Genomic DNA, 17,884 nt, shown 5'->3' with positions numbered 1-17,884 from the left:
AGTCAGCCCCTAACGACCACGAGATGTCAATGATCATACTTGGTTTGGTTACCAAAAAATCTATTAATCAGTGAAAAAGAAATATAATATACAAATTGAAGCACAAATTAAGCTCTAAGTTTAGATATATTATTTAAAAGTTGGAATTAATTGACTGATTTTATTAATTTAGGTTTAAATAAAAGATAAATCTGATAATTGAATCTGTTATAATTGATTTTATTCAAATTTGAAGTGAAAATAATCAATAATTGGACTAAGTCAAACCAAATTGGTTTGATTTTAATTATCAAGTTTATCAAATAAATTCATAAATTCCATATTAAAATTTATAAATAATTATTCATATTAATTAATCATAGTATTAAATGATCTTAAATTTATTATACAGAATAGTCAGTCTCTTGGGTGCACCAGAAGTCAATGACTCTACTTGTTATGGTGACCAAAAAATTTATTATATAAATAAAATCATATTCAATAGGTTCAGCCTATTTATTGTAGATTGTTAAGAGTTACACTTTTTCTTTTGACTTATTTAATTTATTTTTAAATGGATATGCAATAAAGTTTTAATATTTAATTAGAATTGAATTGTTTAATTTTTTTTCTTTTGCATTTAAATATGTTGACCATGACTTGATTTCTGGTCTTTGTATGAAATTGATTTAGATTTTCTGCTTTTATTGAATACCAGGATGTTGTTTTGATGTAGAAAGAAATGCATAATGGAATTTGAATCCATTTTTCTCCAGCAAAATTTATATGGAAAGAAATAAGTCTCATTTTTGTAGACATTGAGAAAAAACTAGCCTCTGACTATAGTTATTGCCCATTAAAAAAAAAACTTTTAAATAAAAGAAATTATTGACTAATACAATTATGTGAAACTAAGAACTTCACACGATTTAAAATAACGTACTTCTATTTTAATAAGACATCTGTCTAAAACAATTTGGTAATATACATAGAAACTGCTATCCTATATACTATACACAAACTTTTTTTTTACATGTAACTTTTGTTGGTACATTCATTTACAACTAATATAGTTATTATATACGATTTGTTATACATTTTGTGGGTATAATTTAAATTAAATTTATAATATAATAAAATGGCAACAAATGATCATCTCATGATTTAATGTATAGCATTGGTTTTATTAATTTCTTAATAAGCTTGGCAAAACCTGAATGGGTAACTTCTAAGGCGAAATAACCTCCTAAATCAGTAATAAACTTGGAATTACGGAAGGGGAAAAAGGATTCCATGGATATTTATTTATTAGACAGTAAATCGCATCGTACGGTTTGAATCCTTTCCTTTGTTAAGAGATGAAACTGCTGAAAAATCTGACAGTTAAAATTTTACTCTTGAATGGAAACTGACTTTTTCACATCCACAGGTATAATTTATTTATGTCAGTTTTGTTTTTTGTGTTCTTTATATTGAAATGAAATCGAAAGAAACGCCTATGTCTGAGTTAAGTCACAAAATCTGCATGTGGGGCGTCGTTGCTTACCGCGTCCCACACTCCTCTTTCTTTAATTCTGAAATTTTTAATAAAAGAAGAGAGAGAGACTCTGCAGTATCCTAGGCCTTTTCTTTTGTTTCCTTTTCAACTTTTTCAGTTACTATTTCTATTCATTCAAAATATATCCATTAATTTATTATTTCCACCCCACTATAAATATCTATCCTTGCACACCAAGCACTGCCACACTACTCCGTCTTCCTCGCAATCACAACACACCCAGTTCATCCTCTGAATCTGATCCATCCTTTTAATCTTGCTCTGTGCAATTGCATGCAAATGCGGTGAAGAACAACGGTTCGGTGTTTATTTTAACAGGATATGGCCATTGAAGCACAGTTGTTTCCCAACAATGCTCCTCCGTTTCCGTTTTATGGGTCAAAGAATTTAATGGCAGACAATTCTCAAGCAGCATATGGTCATAGGCAACAACCAGTAGAACAACATCATGCCTGGCAGATGAATCAGAACATGTCTCTTGTTGATCCCAACTTTTCTTGTTTTTCTAATTCCAATGTCCACCACTACGCCCTCCATAAGAACGTTATTCAACCTTTAGCCTCATATCCTCAAAGCTTGGCTATTGTGTTTGATCAACAGAGGGAGATTGATCACTGTATCAGATCACAGGTTAGTTTACCGATTCTTTTCAGGGTGTTATAATTAATTAAGACGTCTGCACCCGCAATTTCGGCCGAAATCAAGGACAAAGTGACCGCTTCGGTTACATTTGCCCGCACTCTGCACTTTCAAAGAACCCGACAAATTCACTGTTAACCGCTATTTCAAATCTTCAATATTTGTTATTAAAAAATTGAGAATTGTTTTTTGTGTCTTTTCTTAATCTAATCAGCATTTGTTTTGTGTTTTGTGTTTTGTGCAGAATGAAAAATTGAGTATTTTGTTGCAAGAGCAAAGGAAACAGCATGTGTCAGAGTTATTGAAGAAGGTGGAAGCGAATGCTCTTCATTTGTTGAGACAGAAAGATGAAGAAATAGCCCAAGCAACAAAGAAAACCACTGAGTTGAAAGAATTTCTGACAAGGTTGGAGGTGGAGAACCAATCATGGCGGAAGGTAGCCGAGGAAAACGAGGCTATGGTACTGTCTCTTCATAACACCTTAGAAGAGATGAAAGAAAGAGCTCTGTATAGGGTGACAGCAGAGGATGCAGAGTCGTGTTGGGATGAAAACATGAGAAACAGGGCAATGGAAGAAGGAACGGGAGAAAACAGATTGTGCCGTGGTGGTGGGGTGGAAGAGGTTGAACAAATTAGGAAAAGGACAATGGATTGCAAATGTTGTAATTCTCAAAAATCGTGTTTTATGATTCTTCCTTGCAGGCACCTCTGTTCGTGTAAAACTTGTGAGCCTTTTCTGCAAGTTTGTCCTGTCTGTAGTATGCCTAAAAAGTCCAGTATAGAGACTTTAATTGTATAGGCTGATCTTTTGAATATGACATCATTTTACTAGTTTTTATTTTTAAAGAACAAAATTGCTTATTTGTTACTACTATTAAGATTTCCAGTCAAAATATCGATTAGGTGTTCCAATACATTATTTGTTAGTAGTATTTATCCTTGCAAAACAAATTGTGTCTCTTTAATGATTCTCTTTCATTAAAAAAATACCAATGCAGATAGATAACCTGATAAATTTGGCAAACAATAGTTGACTGAAAATCACCATATTTTCCAAATGTCCTTTTATATTTGGGCCTTTTATGCATTAGATGATATTTCCATATCACAAATTTATAATTAAAAGTAAATTGTACGATTATATGCATCATCTTTAAGAGCGATATGTGATAGCAGGTCAGTGATGAATGGTCTATTCATGCTGATTGCCATTTCTTAGATATTTTAAACGGATGAATGGTTTATTCTTGATTATGTGACATTTTAGTTTTTCCAAGTATTTTCACCATAAAAGAAGTTTCATAGGGCCAACTTTTATCATGGTTCTATCACCAGTTTTTTTTAAGGATGATTCTATCACCAATTACTTATTTATGGATTTGTAATATATATATATATACACACACGTGTTATAACTGTTTTTTAAAATAATTTATTTATACATGAATAATTCTAAATTTTCTTTTTATTAATTTTCTATTTATTAAATATACCGGTAGTTAATTTTTTTTCAAAATATAAAAAGTTATTAGAAAAATAGTATGTGTATCGATAAAAAATTTTGGTAACAAATTAATAACATAAAAAACATATTGTGATTCAATTTTGAATTATTATATATGATAAATTTTTTGATTTTAATATTTTTATTTAAGTTTTTTAATTTTATATTACTTTAAAATTGATACCAAAGATGGTAAGCTTTTATTTTAATAATAAATATTAAAGATCATTTTTTATTTGTTAACAATTTAAAAGGTTAATCTAAAAAAAATTACAAAGAGTTTTACAATGACAATAAATATTTTATTAAACTCATAGTATTAGTACTTTTTATGTTTCTAAGATATAAAATACATTTATTTTTCTATTTAATGCTTTCTTTATAAAATATAAATAAAATTGTAACCTCTCACAGTATTTTTTTTTATTAATCACCCTAACATTTTTAAAAAATGTTAAATGTAAAAATATATACTTAATGTCTTAAAAGAATAAAAAATTTAAAACTTTCTTCATTTAATAAGTGAGAAAGTTAATAACTAAAAATATACAAAATTAAAAATGACTTTAAATTTTTATGAAACCCAAAGTATTAAATATTTTTTGTGTTTCTAAGATATTAAAAACATTTATATTTTTCATTTAATACTTTCTTTATAAAATATAACTAATATTATAACCTCTTACAATATTTTCTTATTTACCATCATAATATTTTATTGTAAAATATTAAACGTAAAAGTAAAAATACTTAATGTCTTAAAAATATAAAAAAAAAATTAAGGCTTTCTTCATTTAATAAATAATAAGCTGAATAAGTAAAAAAAAAAACATAGGAATTAAAGTTTAAAAGATTTCTGTGGGTGTATATATATATATATATATATATAATATTGATTTTTTTATCAGTAGTTAAATCTTATCTTTAATTATTTATGATAGTTTTGGCATGAAATTTCAGTAAAAATATATAATTTTGATGTTTTTTTGTGAGAAATACTTTTAAATTCATATTATATATTATAAGTGATAAAACTTCCTTACCAAGTATTTAGTGTTCTACATACTCATGGATCAAACTTGTGATTCAAATAAGTAATCTGCTACTAATCTCTGAGTAATCTCTAAGTAAAACATCATTGTAATAAACACGTAAGCTATACTTTGTAGCTGAAATAATTGATTATAGTAAAATATAATCGATTAGTGTACTGAATTTTTTATACGTGTATTAATTACAAAATCAAGTAATCATCTACTTAGTGGAAAGTAATAAAGTATAATGTTTTTTACTGATTTTTTATTAGATAAATAAAAAATATTAAAATAAACAATGCACACGCCGACAATATAAAAATTAATAATAGAATAAATAATACATACCATGTTATATTTGTTAACTCTTATAATAATCACCTAAAAATGATATTAAAAATAATTTGTGATTAGATTTTATATTAACAATATATAACACTCAAAGTATTTTATTTTTCAAAGAAAATAAAATAAAATAAAATAATGTTAGTTCAAACCAGTTTTATGTACCGATATTTGGACCAGTTTGAGGGATTCTTGATCAGTTCTCTTCTCACTGATTTCAAATTTATCCAGCTTTAAGATAGGGCTACACTAGTTTAATCAGGAACTCGTCATCATGATTTTGTCAATACATCCAATACAGACTTATATTGCAAGCACTTGATGCTGATATTGGACACACAAGATTAATTTAGTTTTAATTGAAGCTGCAGCCAAATCTTGAGAATTAACATAAAAAACCATGGCACTTCACGAAATAGACATGAACGTTATCAATGTGTGTGGAACAGCACTTGACGTGGAAGCTTGGTATATTTGCTCCTGCGTCTTTTTTGGTTGATGCTCTTGGCGAGTATTTAGAGTAGAGACGCGAGTTTTTGTTTGATGCTGAACAAAACACATTAAATGCAGAAGCTACTTCTTGCTGCCACTGATAGACATGAATAGAGAGGGTGGCAATCAATCTGTATTGCAGATGAAGTTCTAAACACAAGTAAATCTGTTGACAGAACTACCACGCAGCAGTTCTTTTTTAGAATCATCTTCCTCCCAACAATTTATGATAATTTCAAATGACTAATTTTTATCCTGTTTTTGTTGTAAAACTCTCGCATAATAATGGCATGATGTAGTGAACTCCAAGACATCATACATTTAACTCTGACAGACAACAGTATATAAAATAAATTCCAGAAATATAGACAAAAGAGCTACGCTGTTCTCAGCTGCAGAATCATGGAACTTACATATACCTACACACATTCAAGTGCAAAGTAAATAATCAACAATCAATTTCACATGTTTCCTGGATTGTACTTCCTCTAAACAACCCAAATTTCTGTCCAACGTCTCTACTTTTTCTAAATACCAAAAAAAGTCTGATTAAAAATGTTTTAATACTTAATACAGATGAAACCCAAAAAACTGGCTAATAATGATAGCCAATCCGAGGGCTATTGCAATAAGGGAAGAAGCCCAAGTGAGTTTCTCGGTTATCCTAGGTACTCTATCCTTCAGTGCCTGGCTACACGAGCCTATAAACACAGTATAACTTCCCATTGCAATTACAGTTCCAATTAAGAACATGATGAGAAACGCAGCACCAGCTAAACGTGAAGGCAAAGCAAGGGCAGGCAACACCATCATCAATGCATCTGGTTGCAGGCCATGGACTATCCCTGTTGCAAAAGTAGCAAAACCTATCTTCTTTTTGCCTACTGTTGGATTATCAAGTGATTCATACACGTTGACATTGCATTCATCACTTTCTAATGCAACAATTGGGGCATGTACTTCTGAAGCTTCTTTAATTCCCAAAGCACCAATTATTAGCAGAGTAAGACCCACCACTCTGGTGCCCCAAGTTCGGATAATTTCAATATGGAGTTGATCCTTGAGGATAAGAAATATTAACCCAAAAAGAACCTGACCGGCGTCATGGCCACAACCCCAAAGGGCTCCAACAGCAGCACTCTCCATTCGTGTTCGACCGATTGACAATGGAGCCAAGGCAGCTAGGTGGTCAGGCCCTGATAAGGTGTGCAAGCAGCCAGCTAAGAAACCAGTCCAAGCACTACTTAGGAGCTCAGTATGGATTAGTTTTCTACCAACTGCAGCAGCAGGACCACCAGTCTTGGCAGCAGTTTGAAAGGTAGCAAAAGCTGCTGGTGCAATAGCTGGTTGGATTAAGATCATAGCAAGAGCAGAAAGTATTACAAGCGTCCGAGCTGTTATTACCTGAGACAAAAAGCATAGAGGATTTTTTTTCTTCTTCTTAGCACCTATTTATACACCAGAATTTTAAAAGATCTAGGGAAAAAAAAAAGTACTACCGTCAAGAATATCATCCAAAACCAAAATAAAACAATAAATTGAAATATGCCACCCATAACTTTCCGTGTATCCAAGTCTCTATTCAATTACACATAACTTGACAAGAAACTTGATGATCATGTTTTATTGGCACAGAAATTGGTCAAGCCGTCAAGGAACAAAAACCATATAAAACCACTAAGAAGCTAACAACTTGCCCTAGTACCAAACCAGGGTCATAGATTTGTTTGGTACGCGAGAAAATAAGAAAAAAAACTGAAGCAGGGTTACAGATTGAAACAGTAAAAGAACAGATAAACTAAATTTACAAGAAGCATGGCATTTAATTTAGGTTTCAAAGGAAGATTCTTCCCCCTTAGCACACATATGAAATTCGAATTGGATAGTAAGGTTCCCTGGAATTTTTAAAAATCAAAGAGTAGCTTTACCTGCCGACAAACACAGGGAGATTTGATTTACTCTTTAATTCAAATAACCAAACGGCATTAGCAATAACAATTGTTGAGAGTACAAAGAATCATACCTTTGGTTTTTGGAAAGCCCCAGTTTTGATTTGATTGAGAGAATGGGATTCGGGTGTGGAGCGAACTGAAGGAGAGGAAATGGATGGAAAAGTATTGGGGTGGTTGGAAGAAGCGAGAAAGGGAGTGAAAGGAGATGGATTAGCATGCTGGCAACAAATTGAGGTGACCCGCTTCAAGTGAGAATGAGAACGTGTGAAAATGAATCTTGCAGTTGCAGATTCGAATCGAGTGAGAAATGTGAAAGAAGGGGGTGAAGGCGATGATAGAAGCCTATCCATGGCTGGGCTTCTATCTACAAAAACACAAATGAAGACTGGAACGTTGATTCTTTCCTTCCTTCTATTAGTATTACCTAACCCTCTCTTTTTTCTTTTTTTTTTATAGGATTAAAATAACAATAATAATAATACTATTAAAGAATTATGATATTAAAATTTTAAAAAATATATTATTTTTTACATTTTTAACATTCAAAATACACACAAGATCAAAATAACATAAATTTTAACTCTAACTTCTAATAATTTATAGCTTAAGATAAATACCTTAAGTTGATTTTTTTTTTAAGAACAAATCAAAACAACCCTCTATCGAACATTTTTCTATTGACCCGTGAACTAGTTTTTTCTTCTCTACTTTTTAGTTTCCCAATTTTTTATTGGTTATTCTAAAAGTTGATTCCATGATTTGTTCGGATCAAACATTGGACCAATTCAACAATTTTTTTTTTATAGGACCGACTCCTCCAAAATAATTTTTAAAACTATGTTTTATAGCCAATGCCAATTTTGCAGATTTCGCTCCTTTTAAAATGGGAAGTCTATGTAACCAAAAATTTATATCTATCAATGAGAAAATTAAGGAAATAAGTTGAATATAGTTCTATATTTTCTAAAATGAAATAAAATAGGAAATAAATGGATGAGCCATTTTAATGGCTTGGAAAGTATTTTTTTTATTGATAAAAAATAGTTAAGCAATTATGCTTGTATGAAAAATGGAATGTCAAATACTCCAACGACAACTTTTATTAACAAAAAATATTTTAATTTTAAACAACTCATGAGAAATTTTTTAGCATTAATAAGTTTGAATAATGTTTAATTTAGCATAATAATTAATTCATAGTTAACTATTTATCTAAGAGTTTTGCTAATGTACATATTTTGAATTTTTAGTATGAGTGTTTAAATCTCGTGTGCAAAAGTAATCGAGACCGTTAAGATGGTATAAAATTTTAACTTCATTCCTTCCTTCATTCAGCTGAATGTTGTCCTCCCCGACGTGCTTCTGACATCCTCTAACTGTCCCGATTCCATCGATCTGTGCCCAAAGTCCGTCGTCCTCGAGTTCCTCCACTTCGTTCCCATTTCCTTACCCTTTCAGCGTCGATTCTATCGCCTTTTTCTTCCTCGATTTCACCAGCTACTTCTCAGATGCCCATCGGAAGCACCGATGTGGATTTGGGTTTCATTTTTTTTGTAGATCTGATTGTGGAGCGGATCTGGTTTTGATTTTTTGGTAGATCTAGTTGTGTGGCACAAAGCTTCGTTGTTTTCATTTTCATTTAATCCAATCATCAGAGGAAAAAAAAAAGCCACCAGAAGCAGTGCCACACAATGGTGGAATTAGAGGAAGATGAAGGCTGATGGAGAGAGTCAGACAGACGGAGAAAAGGAAAAAAGGGATAAAACGGGAAAAGTAATAAATTTTGCAGTGTATTGACAACCCTTTTTCCAGTGTATTGACTACGTGGAATTCATGGCCAAATTCGATTATTTACATCACTTAAACCAGTAAAATTTTGCAGCTTTCGAAATTACTTGGATTTGTAGTGTGTGGTGAATAAGATTCAAATGTGTATATATACTCTTCTGATGTTACCATGATTTGGTTGTTCAAATTAATATGATCTTCATTATTTCCTTATAGTCTCCTTATTTATTTTTTTAACTCATTAGATTGATTTTTTTTATTTTTTAATCTATTATTAGAGTTTTTTTTTTAAAATGGACTAAAGATTGGACGTTGATAATTAATGTAAAACACATTATTGTCACATGTTTGTAAATAATTGGTCGTTTAAGAGATATATACAAATCAATCCTCATAATAATTATCTTACTAACAATTTACCTCATCTATTTTTTAAACCCGTAAACTTCCTCCATGAATCAGAAAACCTTCTCAGTATCCATAAATCCCTAACTTTCACATTCCCCTCAATTCTTAATCCAGACTTAAACCTAGACTCAATCCTCATCCGACAACCAAGGTGCAGAAGGTGATGGCAATGGCGATGAACGGACAGGTGATATTTCAAATCTGGAAAGAGTTTCACCAGATCTTATGATATTGATGGCGAATTTGTGCACAAATCCCATAGCCTCTTCTTGGTTTTGTATACGCTCTGCTTCTTCATTGTCTCTCCTTCAACGATTGTTTCTTTTCAATTATTACAATGACGATGAGGAAGATGGAAGGTCTAGCGACAAGAGCATTTGTAGAAAAGCAAAGTTGAGGTCAAGGTTCGATTCTATGGCCTTTGTGGTGAATTATTTTTCATCCGTCATTGTTACTAAGATAATCATTGATGAGAGTTAATTTGTAAATATCTCTTAAACAACCAATTATATGTAGACTCATGATTGTCAACGTTTTACATTAACTATCAACATCCAATTTTTATTTTGGGTACTCAGATAGTCAATTTGGAAAAAAAGGAAAACTTTGATAATAAATTACAAAATTAGGAAAATCGATTTAGTGAGTTAAAAAAAAAATAGAAAAACTATTTTTACAATTAAGCCTATTTCCTTTTTGAAAGCAACAATCACTAATATCTCATCACTACCAAAAGGTAAGCAGGTTGTATGAACAAAGTTCCTAAATCAAATTAATGCGTACAACTAATAGTATTAGGCCGTTGGTCATTTTCGACCGGTCCAACAATAAAAACTCGTGGATTCACAAACCTTGACAATCGCAGACAAACACAAGTTGAAACTTGCAAGCCTTACGAATGCTTGTGGTTTGTGTATATGTTGTTCATGTTGAGTTTGGTAAGTGGTTATAGGCTAATGCTTTTATAATGATATTTAAATATTTGTTAAATATAATTTGCACTCAATAAAATATTGAAAAACTCCTCCAAGGTGCTAAAAGAGAGGGAATTCCCACTCTGATTTTGCAACCATATATCATCTTATGAGTGAAGACTAAACCTTATTGTGAGCGTCTTGTTTGTGAGAGGGGCATAGACTGTTGAGTAGTGATGAGAATGAAATAAGAAAAAAATGCATGTCTCTTTGATTTTTACTTCTTCTATCAGAATTATTATCTTTTTTTCATATCTTTTTTTTTCCACATCTTTTAATGTTTAAAGTTATTGCACATAAATTAAAAAATGTTTAATAAAACTAAAAAAAATTATATTTGGACTAAAATATATTTATTTAATACCTTAGTCTTTAATACTTGCATTACTCATGCGGAATATTAAATAAGGATGTATTTAAGAAAAATACATTAGACTTTGAAATTTTAAAACATCAATTATTTTGGAAAAAAAAAAATACCAAAAGATATGTGAAGGATGTAATATTAATTTTTAAATATTTTATTAAGTTTATTTTGGGCAAGAATACAATTTAGTTGTATTTGATTATTGTGAGAGGTAGTGGTTGTAGATTTTTGGGGAGGTTTATGTCTTTATTGGGCCAAGTAAGTTTTGTGGGACTTTGGTGATTGGGTGCCATAAAGTCCACATTCAACAAAAAGTTTCTCCCGCAGCAGACAAAAACACTGCTTTCCCACACGATCGCCAACTTTTTAAAGTGCGCAGGCCATACGCTTTCGTGTGTTAGGCACACGTCGCGAACGCAAAGCTACCCACCATACACTATACTGGCTCACACCAAAAGATCCACCAATTATTTGTATTATGATCCTCAGGAGGCCGAATATAATTTACATCATTTTGTAATAAAAAAATCATCAGTTGTTTATTTTATAAAAGACCTAAAATCTATTAAAGTCATTTTTGATAAATATTTGGTACGATTTAATATTTAATTTATTTTTCCATAATTTATATAATGATATTTACCTTCATAAATTTAAAATTAGACTTATACATGATAACCACCAAACACGTTGATCAATAAATGATATATTTGATTTAGACCAAAAAATCATGCTTTATAGTAAAAAAAATCTAAATTAAATTCATACCCTCAACGTCAAAATTAGATTGGAGTTAACCATAAGAAGAAAAATAAATATAAGATAGGAGAAAAAAGTATATAAATAATAATAAAAAAAGGAGAATAATTATTAATATATCTCAAAAATTAAGTTATTAATCTTTTATGTAGTGTAACTTTATCTCATAGAAAAATAATAATTATAAATAATATTTGATTCCTCGAATCAATTATAACCAAAGAAAAATAATAAAGCCATCTAGTTACAAATCTAAATATTTATAACATTTAAAATAACAACAATACATTTTATAAAAGGAAATGATAATGACAAAGGAAATAAATAACATTATTTAAAATAAAAATAAATAAAATGAAATTATTTAAATGATGAAGACCTTAAAATATTAATATTTATAAAAAAATGATATATTTGTGTAAAAAGAGAAAAATAGCATTATTTTTGTATTAAATACTATAAAGTGGAATAAAATATTTTTTCAAGAAATAAAATAAATAATTAATATTTAAATACTATTATTTCTATAATTAAAATTTTAAATGAAAATAATAAACTTATTATTAAATATTATATTACATATATTAAAAAATAGAATTTAAAAAAATCAAGGGACCGAGGCCCCCCTCCAAAATACATAGTTTCACCCTTAATGATCCTCTTTATTTTTTGACTTTATGTCACTTTTAATTCATTATGTTTTACAATTATTTTATTTTTGTGCATTAAGTTTTAAAAGTTTTATTATGGTCTTTATGTTTTTAAAATGTATTATTTTTGTACTTTTTTCGATTTTCTGAAGAAAAAAACGTTATTATTTGACTTTTAAATTTTAAAAAATGACCAAAATGATATATTTTAAAAACATATAAAATTAAAATAAAACTTTTAAAACTTAATATACCAAAGTAAAATAATTGTGAAACATAATGAATCAAAAGTGACATTAAGTCTTTTAAAATAATTAACTTTACATAGTAATAGTTAAAATCCACCACAATCTTTATTTTATTTAAAAAAAAAATAGACAACTAAAAAACCATCATCTCTTCTAGACCTGAAAAGGTACAAAATGTAGCACCGCACATATCGAATAATATCAGCACATAATCTCGCTAGAATCACTAAAAATTCAAGATATAAACAAAGATAAAAACATGATCCTAACTTGCCAATTAACTCAAATTTGAACAAGAAAGTCAAAATGCGACTCTTTGTGAGGTTTGTGAGCAAAGACCTCCATTGTTGCGGACGATTGGACTGGGCAAGTAGAATATTTTCCATTCGACATCTACAAACGAATCGAGCGAAGTCAAACAACGCAAAGAAAGACCAAATGGTACATTTCATTGGAAGATGATTATGACTGACCCAATCGATCAAATCTCATCCATAATCGGGCACTATCGCTCTTCTTCTTTGCCTTTGCCAACACATTGTTGTCGGCGATGACAGTGAGACGATTATTGTCGTTAGATGAGACTGCAATTCCAGCCGAGTAGAGTGGTTGTGGTAGAGATAGAAGCGGAGGCAGGGCAATGATCTTTTTAGATCGACAACAAGAAGCGGAACGATGAAAAGATAATGGGTATGAGATAGTGAAGATTATTGTTGTTCGTGATTTCAAATCCATATTTTTTTCATTTACTTAGTGGTTTTTTTTAAATAAAAAAGATAGTGACAATTTTTTGTCGTCATTATATTAATTTAACTATTTTAAAATTTAAAACAATAATGGACACTAACGTTTCTAATAAAAAATTAAAAAAGAGACTAAAACGATATATTTAAAAAATGTAAAAGACCAAAATGAAACTTTTAAAACATAATATACCACCAAAGTAAAACAATTGTAAAACATAATGGACCAAAAGTGATATTGAACCATTTTAAAATTTATAAGTTAACAAAACAATAACGTTTCTAACAAAAAATTGAAATAATGATCAAAATAATACATTTCGAAAACACAAAAGATCCAAATGAAACTTTTAAAACTTAATGTATCAAAGCGAAACATCTGTGGAACATAATGAACTAAAACTAACATAAAGCCTAATTTTTTTGGATAAATCATATGTTTAGTCCATAAACATTTTTAATTCACTTTTGGTCTCTAAACAAAAAATTAACCTCTTAATCCTTGATATTTTTCTCCATCCATATTTTTACTCTATGATCAAATCTTGTTATTAAGTGATGGAAATGTGTCAATTTTAATTATATTTTATAGCGATTCATTTTTTTGTGGTTAAAAGCTACTAGAAAAATGCTTACTTAAACCTGTAAAATGCATTAAATAATTTTCTAACGATTTCTTAATCTTCACTAATTGCTTTAGTAGAATCCGCATATAGTCATGAACAAGTATTTTTTTTTTTTTCTTTTTAACCACCGTATCTTTAAATTTTTGGTGGGACCCGCCATATATATCCCATAAGCTTGTATTAGAATTCTAAAGTAATCACTAATCACTAATGTCACGTGACATTCTAAGTTGAGTAGTGATTAACACTTTGATTTATTGGATTGATTATAGAACTAATTTTTTTTTTATCTCAGATTCAATCATTAAATTCAGCAACTCTTAAAAGATACTTAAATGGATCTTACATATTTGCATAACTTATTTTTACTTTTATTTTCTTTTCAATTTAAGCACCTCATAAGCACTTAATTTTTCTAACCAACACCTCTCCTTGGACAAAAACTCAGATCCTTATATTTTATTAATAAATTATTTAAAAAATGAACATCCAATCACTAAAACATATATTTTATTTAAAAATGATTTATTGTTTTAATTTTTAAAAGCATAAGCACATATACTTAAATAAGCGATCAATGTTGTTATTAAAAGATTGCCCCAATACTCATCCCGCTTTCCAAACTATTCAAAGTATAAACGAATACAAGAGTTCAGGAGGAAATTTCGCTTGGTCTCATGTTTTAAGGGAAGGAAATCAATCAGGTGGCAGATAGTATAGTTAATCACGATTTATTCTGTTAAATCAAGTTAAGGTTTTTGCTGTTGTTCGTGTGAATTTAAGTTCTACCGTGATTTTTAATCAAATTACTGGGGCTATTACCCCGCTGATTCAACAAAAAAAATAGCGATCAATGCTTATTTAGTTTTGAACCATACAACCCTTCAGGTTGTATTGCTGGATGAGCACCGGCCGATTCCTATTAGATACCCCACTTCATAAGTATTGCAATGCGAATGTTGTTAAAGTTTATTGTCCCCCTCGCCCCAAATGATAATAATATATAATGCGAAAATCAAATCTACATCTTTCTTATAATATCTCAAGTTTAATCCTTATTCTCATGTTTTACTTTAAAAAAATACTTAAATTTGAATGTTATATGAAATATTAAGTCGTGTTTGTTTGCTTTTTGGATTTTTTTCTTTAAAAAGGGAAATTATATCAAATATACTTTTTGAAAAATTCTTAAGAAATTGTAGAGCTTATTTTTTAAATCAAAAAGGAAAATAACTTTTAAAAAATGAATCATGGACTCCCTCAAAAAAAAAAAAAAATGAATCATGGATCAGATCGAAGCTAATAATATTCATAACTTGCTTGATTAGGATACATATCAACAAACTTGTAGCAACCCACATATGCATATATGTGAAATACATGCATGTTCAAGAATCACTGACCATATTTCCCTTATAAGATCACTGGCCAGTGACAAAAGGCGGAGTCATCGGAGACGAGAAACAAGACGGCGTCAAGTGAGACCTCCTCCTAGGCCGGAATCTATATAGTCGGGTTTGCAATTTTAAGAACTGGACCAAACTGTAACCAATCAATGCTTGTATTCTATATATATGATCAGTAAACAAAACATGCTCAATCTGAAACTGTTAGATAGTTCCCTCGCACAATATGTGTGGTTTATATGTAATTATTGCCATTTTTTTTAATTTATTATTGATACATTGTTATTATAAACGTTTTTATATGCTCAAATAATTATAAATTATTTTAAATAAAATTTTAAAATAATTATTACAAAAATCAATAATTTACCATATAACAATACTTGATTAATTGACGATATAATTTTGTTTCATACTGTTAATATTTCTAATTAGATTATTTTTGTTTTTCTTTTATTTGAATTTAATTGTTAATGCCCAAATTGGTTCATAAAAATACATAGAAAACACTTTCATCGTTAGTAAAAACGAAAAACATTTAATCACTCAATATTACAAAAGTGAGACACTTTGATTAACATTTAAATGACTGGTTTAGCTTACTAATAATTTTTTCAGAGCTTATTTGATATTCATTTTCAAGGTTTAATCATGTGTCAAGAGTAGAGAAAAAATTACTACTCAAACTTTAGAATTCAGAAGAATCAATTAGGGATTTTTTTTTCTAGAACCAAATTGGGTCTTCTTCTTTTTTGAAAAAAAAAAAATCCTATTGTGTGATTACTTAAAATTTAAAAACTCAGGTTGTGCCGGTGGATAACTAAGTTCAACAACTAACAGTACAATGATAAATTATAATTATTATAGAACAAATTTATGCAATTTGTTTTTCACAACAAAAACAAAGTTTGAAAGAGGAGAGAGATGGGATAAAATGATTGATGTGATGATGATGGATAAGAAAATATATTGCTCAAAGTAGTGCTGTAAAAAACATTATATGATTTTCTTGATATAAAATATCTTCTGTGGAACATTAATTGGGGCAATAACAACAAGGACGAATTCACGTATATTAGTGTGGAAAGTTATAAATTGTTCTCATAATAACTCAGAATGTAGTAAAAAGAGTCGAATCATAATGAGTATTACAGGGGAAGTTCGGTGCTATACTTTGTGATGCACACTGGATTATGTTATAATTGAACTGGGTACTTTAACAGTTTAACCAAATTTGATCGCTTTCTAGCTAGTGGACTTTGCTGCCATTACATTTATATTTTCGTTGTACTATTTGAGAATCCTATATGCCGTACGCGTTTTGAAATGAAGAAATTGTTCATGTTTCTTTTAATATGACAGGTAATGCATATGTAAGGGAGAATGTTTTTCATTTGCTACCCCTCCCAGTCGATAGTAAAGTAATGTTAAAAGATTCTGGAATAACAAGTGAATTGTTTTTCCATAAAGACATACGTCATCATAATGATAAAATATTGTAAAAATATATTAATAATATTATTTATATTTGACAACCAAATTTTTTTAGTAACATTTATAATAAATGTTTAAAAAATATTATTAAAAATCACATGTGTTATAATGCATGCATGTGGAATTAGTGCATGACTTTCATGATCATGTTTCCATTAGCAACAAAGAATGCTACTCGGCATTGGCATAACATTGTTAATTCTTGGTAGTCACATTTCTCGAAGATTGCTTTTAATTATGCATAAAATGTCTGTAAGATGATTTTGCAAAATTGTTAACATTTTTAATTATGTAAGATAGCTTTATTTAGGTAGTATATTGGAGATCAATGCATAATAGAATATGCTTGATCATTAGCTTGTCAATGATATATATTTAATGGAGTAGTTTTTCTGGTGAGTGAGTATGTGAGAGTCATGTGTTGATTTTAGCCTCTAAAGAATATTTTTAATTAATTGTAATTTCTTAAGTTATTTATTGTAGTCCCATAATATCATGTGATATTCATACATAATTTTGTTTCAATAATAAAAAAAAATTGAAAATTTCAAAAAAAAATATACTTTTATATATATTTTATTTTTACTTTAATTTAATTATGGTGTTCATACATAATTTTTGAATAATAAATATTACTTCTTTTTATTAAGAAATAATTTCTTGTAGAATATACAAATTTTATTTTTAAAAAATTCTCCTTATCGTATTAATTTATTTGAATGAAAAAGAATCAGTAAAATTTTTTTTTTATTCACTTAAGAAACTCCTTCAGGAAGGCATGGGAGATGTTATAGGTACAATTATTATCATTTATTTATCCGACTAATGTTTGTAAATTGTATTGCAAGATATATAGTAATATAAATAAATCTTCCACGAGTCTTGTATTTGAATGTTTTGGCCATCGATCAGAAAAGC

At 29.2% G+C, this 17,884-nt stretch overlaps 2 protein-coding genes across 2 annotated transcripts; one reads left to right on the top strand and one right to left on the bottom strand.

Annotated features, from left to right (window-relative positions):
- The first annotated feature begins 1,480 nt into the window (after nucleotides 1-1,480).
- LOC114414419 (probable BOI-related E3 ubiquitin-protein ligase 3) lies at nucleotides 1,481-3,090 on the top strand. Its single transcript, XM_028378687.1, has 2 exons — nucleotides 1,481-2,167; nucleotides 2,421-3,090. Exons 1-2 carry the CDS (start codon nucleotides 1,859-1,861, stop codon nucleotides 2,973-2,975), a joined length of 864 nt encoding a protein of 287 aa, XP_028234488.1. The 5' UTR covers nucleotides 1,481-1,858; the 3' UTR covers nucleotides 2,976-3,090.
- A 2,789-nt stretch (nucleotides 3,091-5,879) lies between these two features.
- Nucleotides 5,880-7,911, bottom strand: LOC114414417. Its single transcript, XM_028378686.1, has 2 exons — nucleotides 7,575-7,911; nucleotides 5,880-6,955 (listed from the first exon to the last, which is right to left on the bottom strand). The coding sequence occupies exons 1-2, from the start codon at nucleotides 7,851-7,853 to the stop codon at nucleotides 6,119-6,121; spliced, it is 1,116 nt and encodes a 371-aa protein (XP_028234487.1). The 5' UTR covers nucleotides 7,854-7,911; the 3' UTR covers nucleotides 5,880-6,118.
- Between the last annotated feature and the right edge of the window lie 9,973 nt (nucleotides 7,912-17,884).

Source organism: Glycine soja, chromosome 6, assembly GCF_004193775.1.
Source record: "Glycine soja cultivar W05 chromosome 6, ASM419377v2, whole genome shotgun sequence".
Classification (NCBI taxonomy): Eukaryota; Viridiplantae; Streptophyta; class Magnoliopsida; order Fabales; family Fabaceae; genus Glycine; species Glycine soja.
This window is presented reverse-complemented; position numbering and strand designations above follow the sequence as displayed.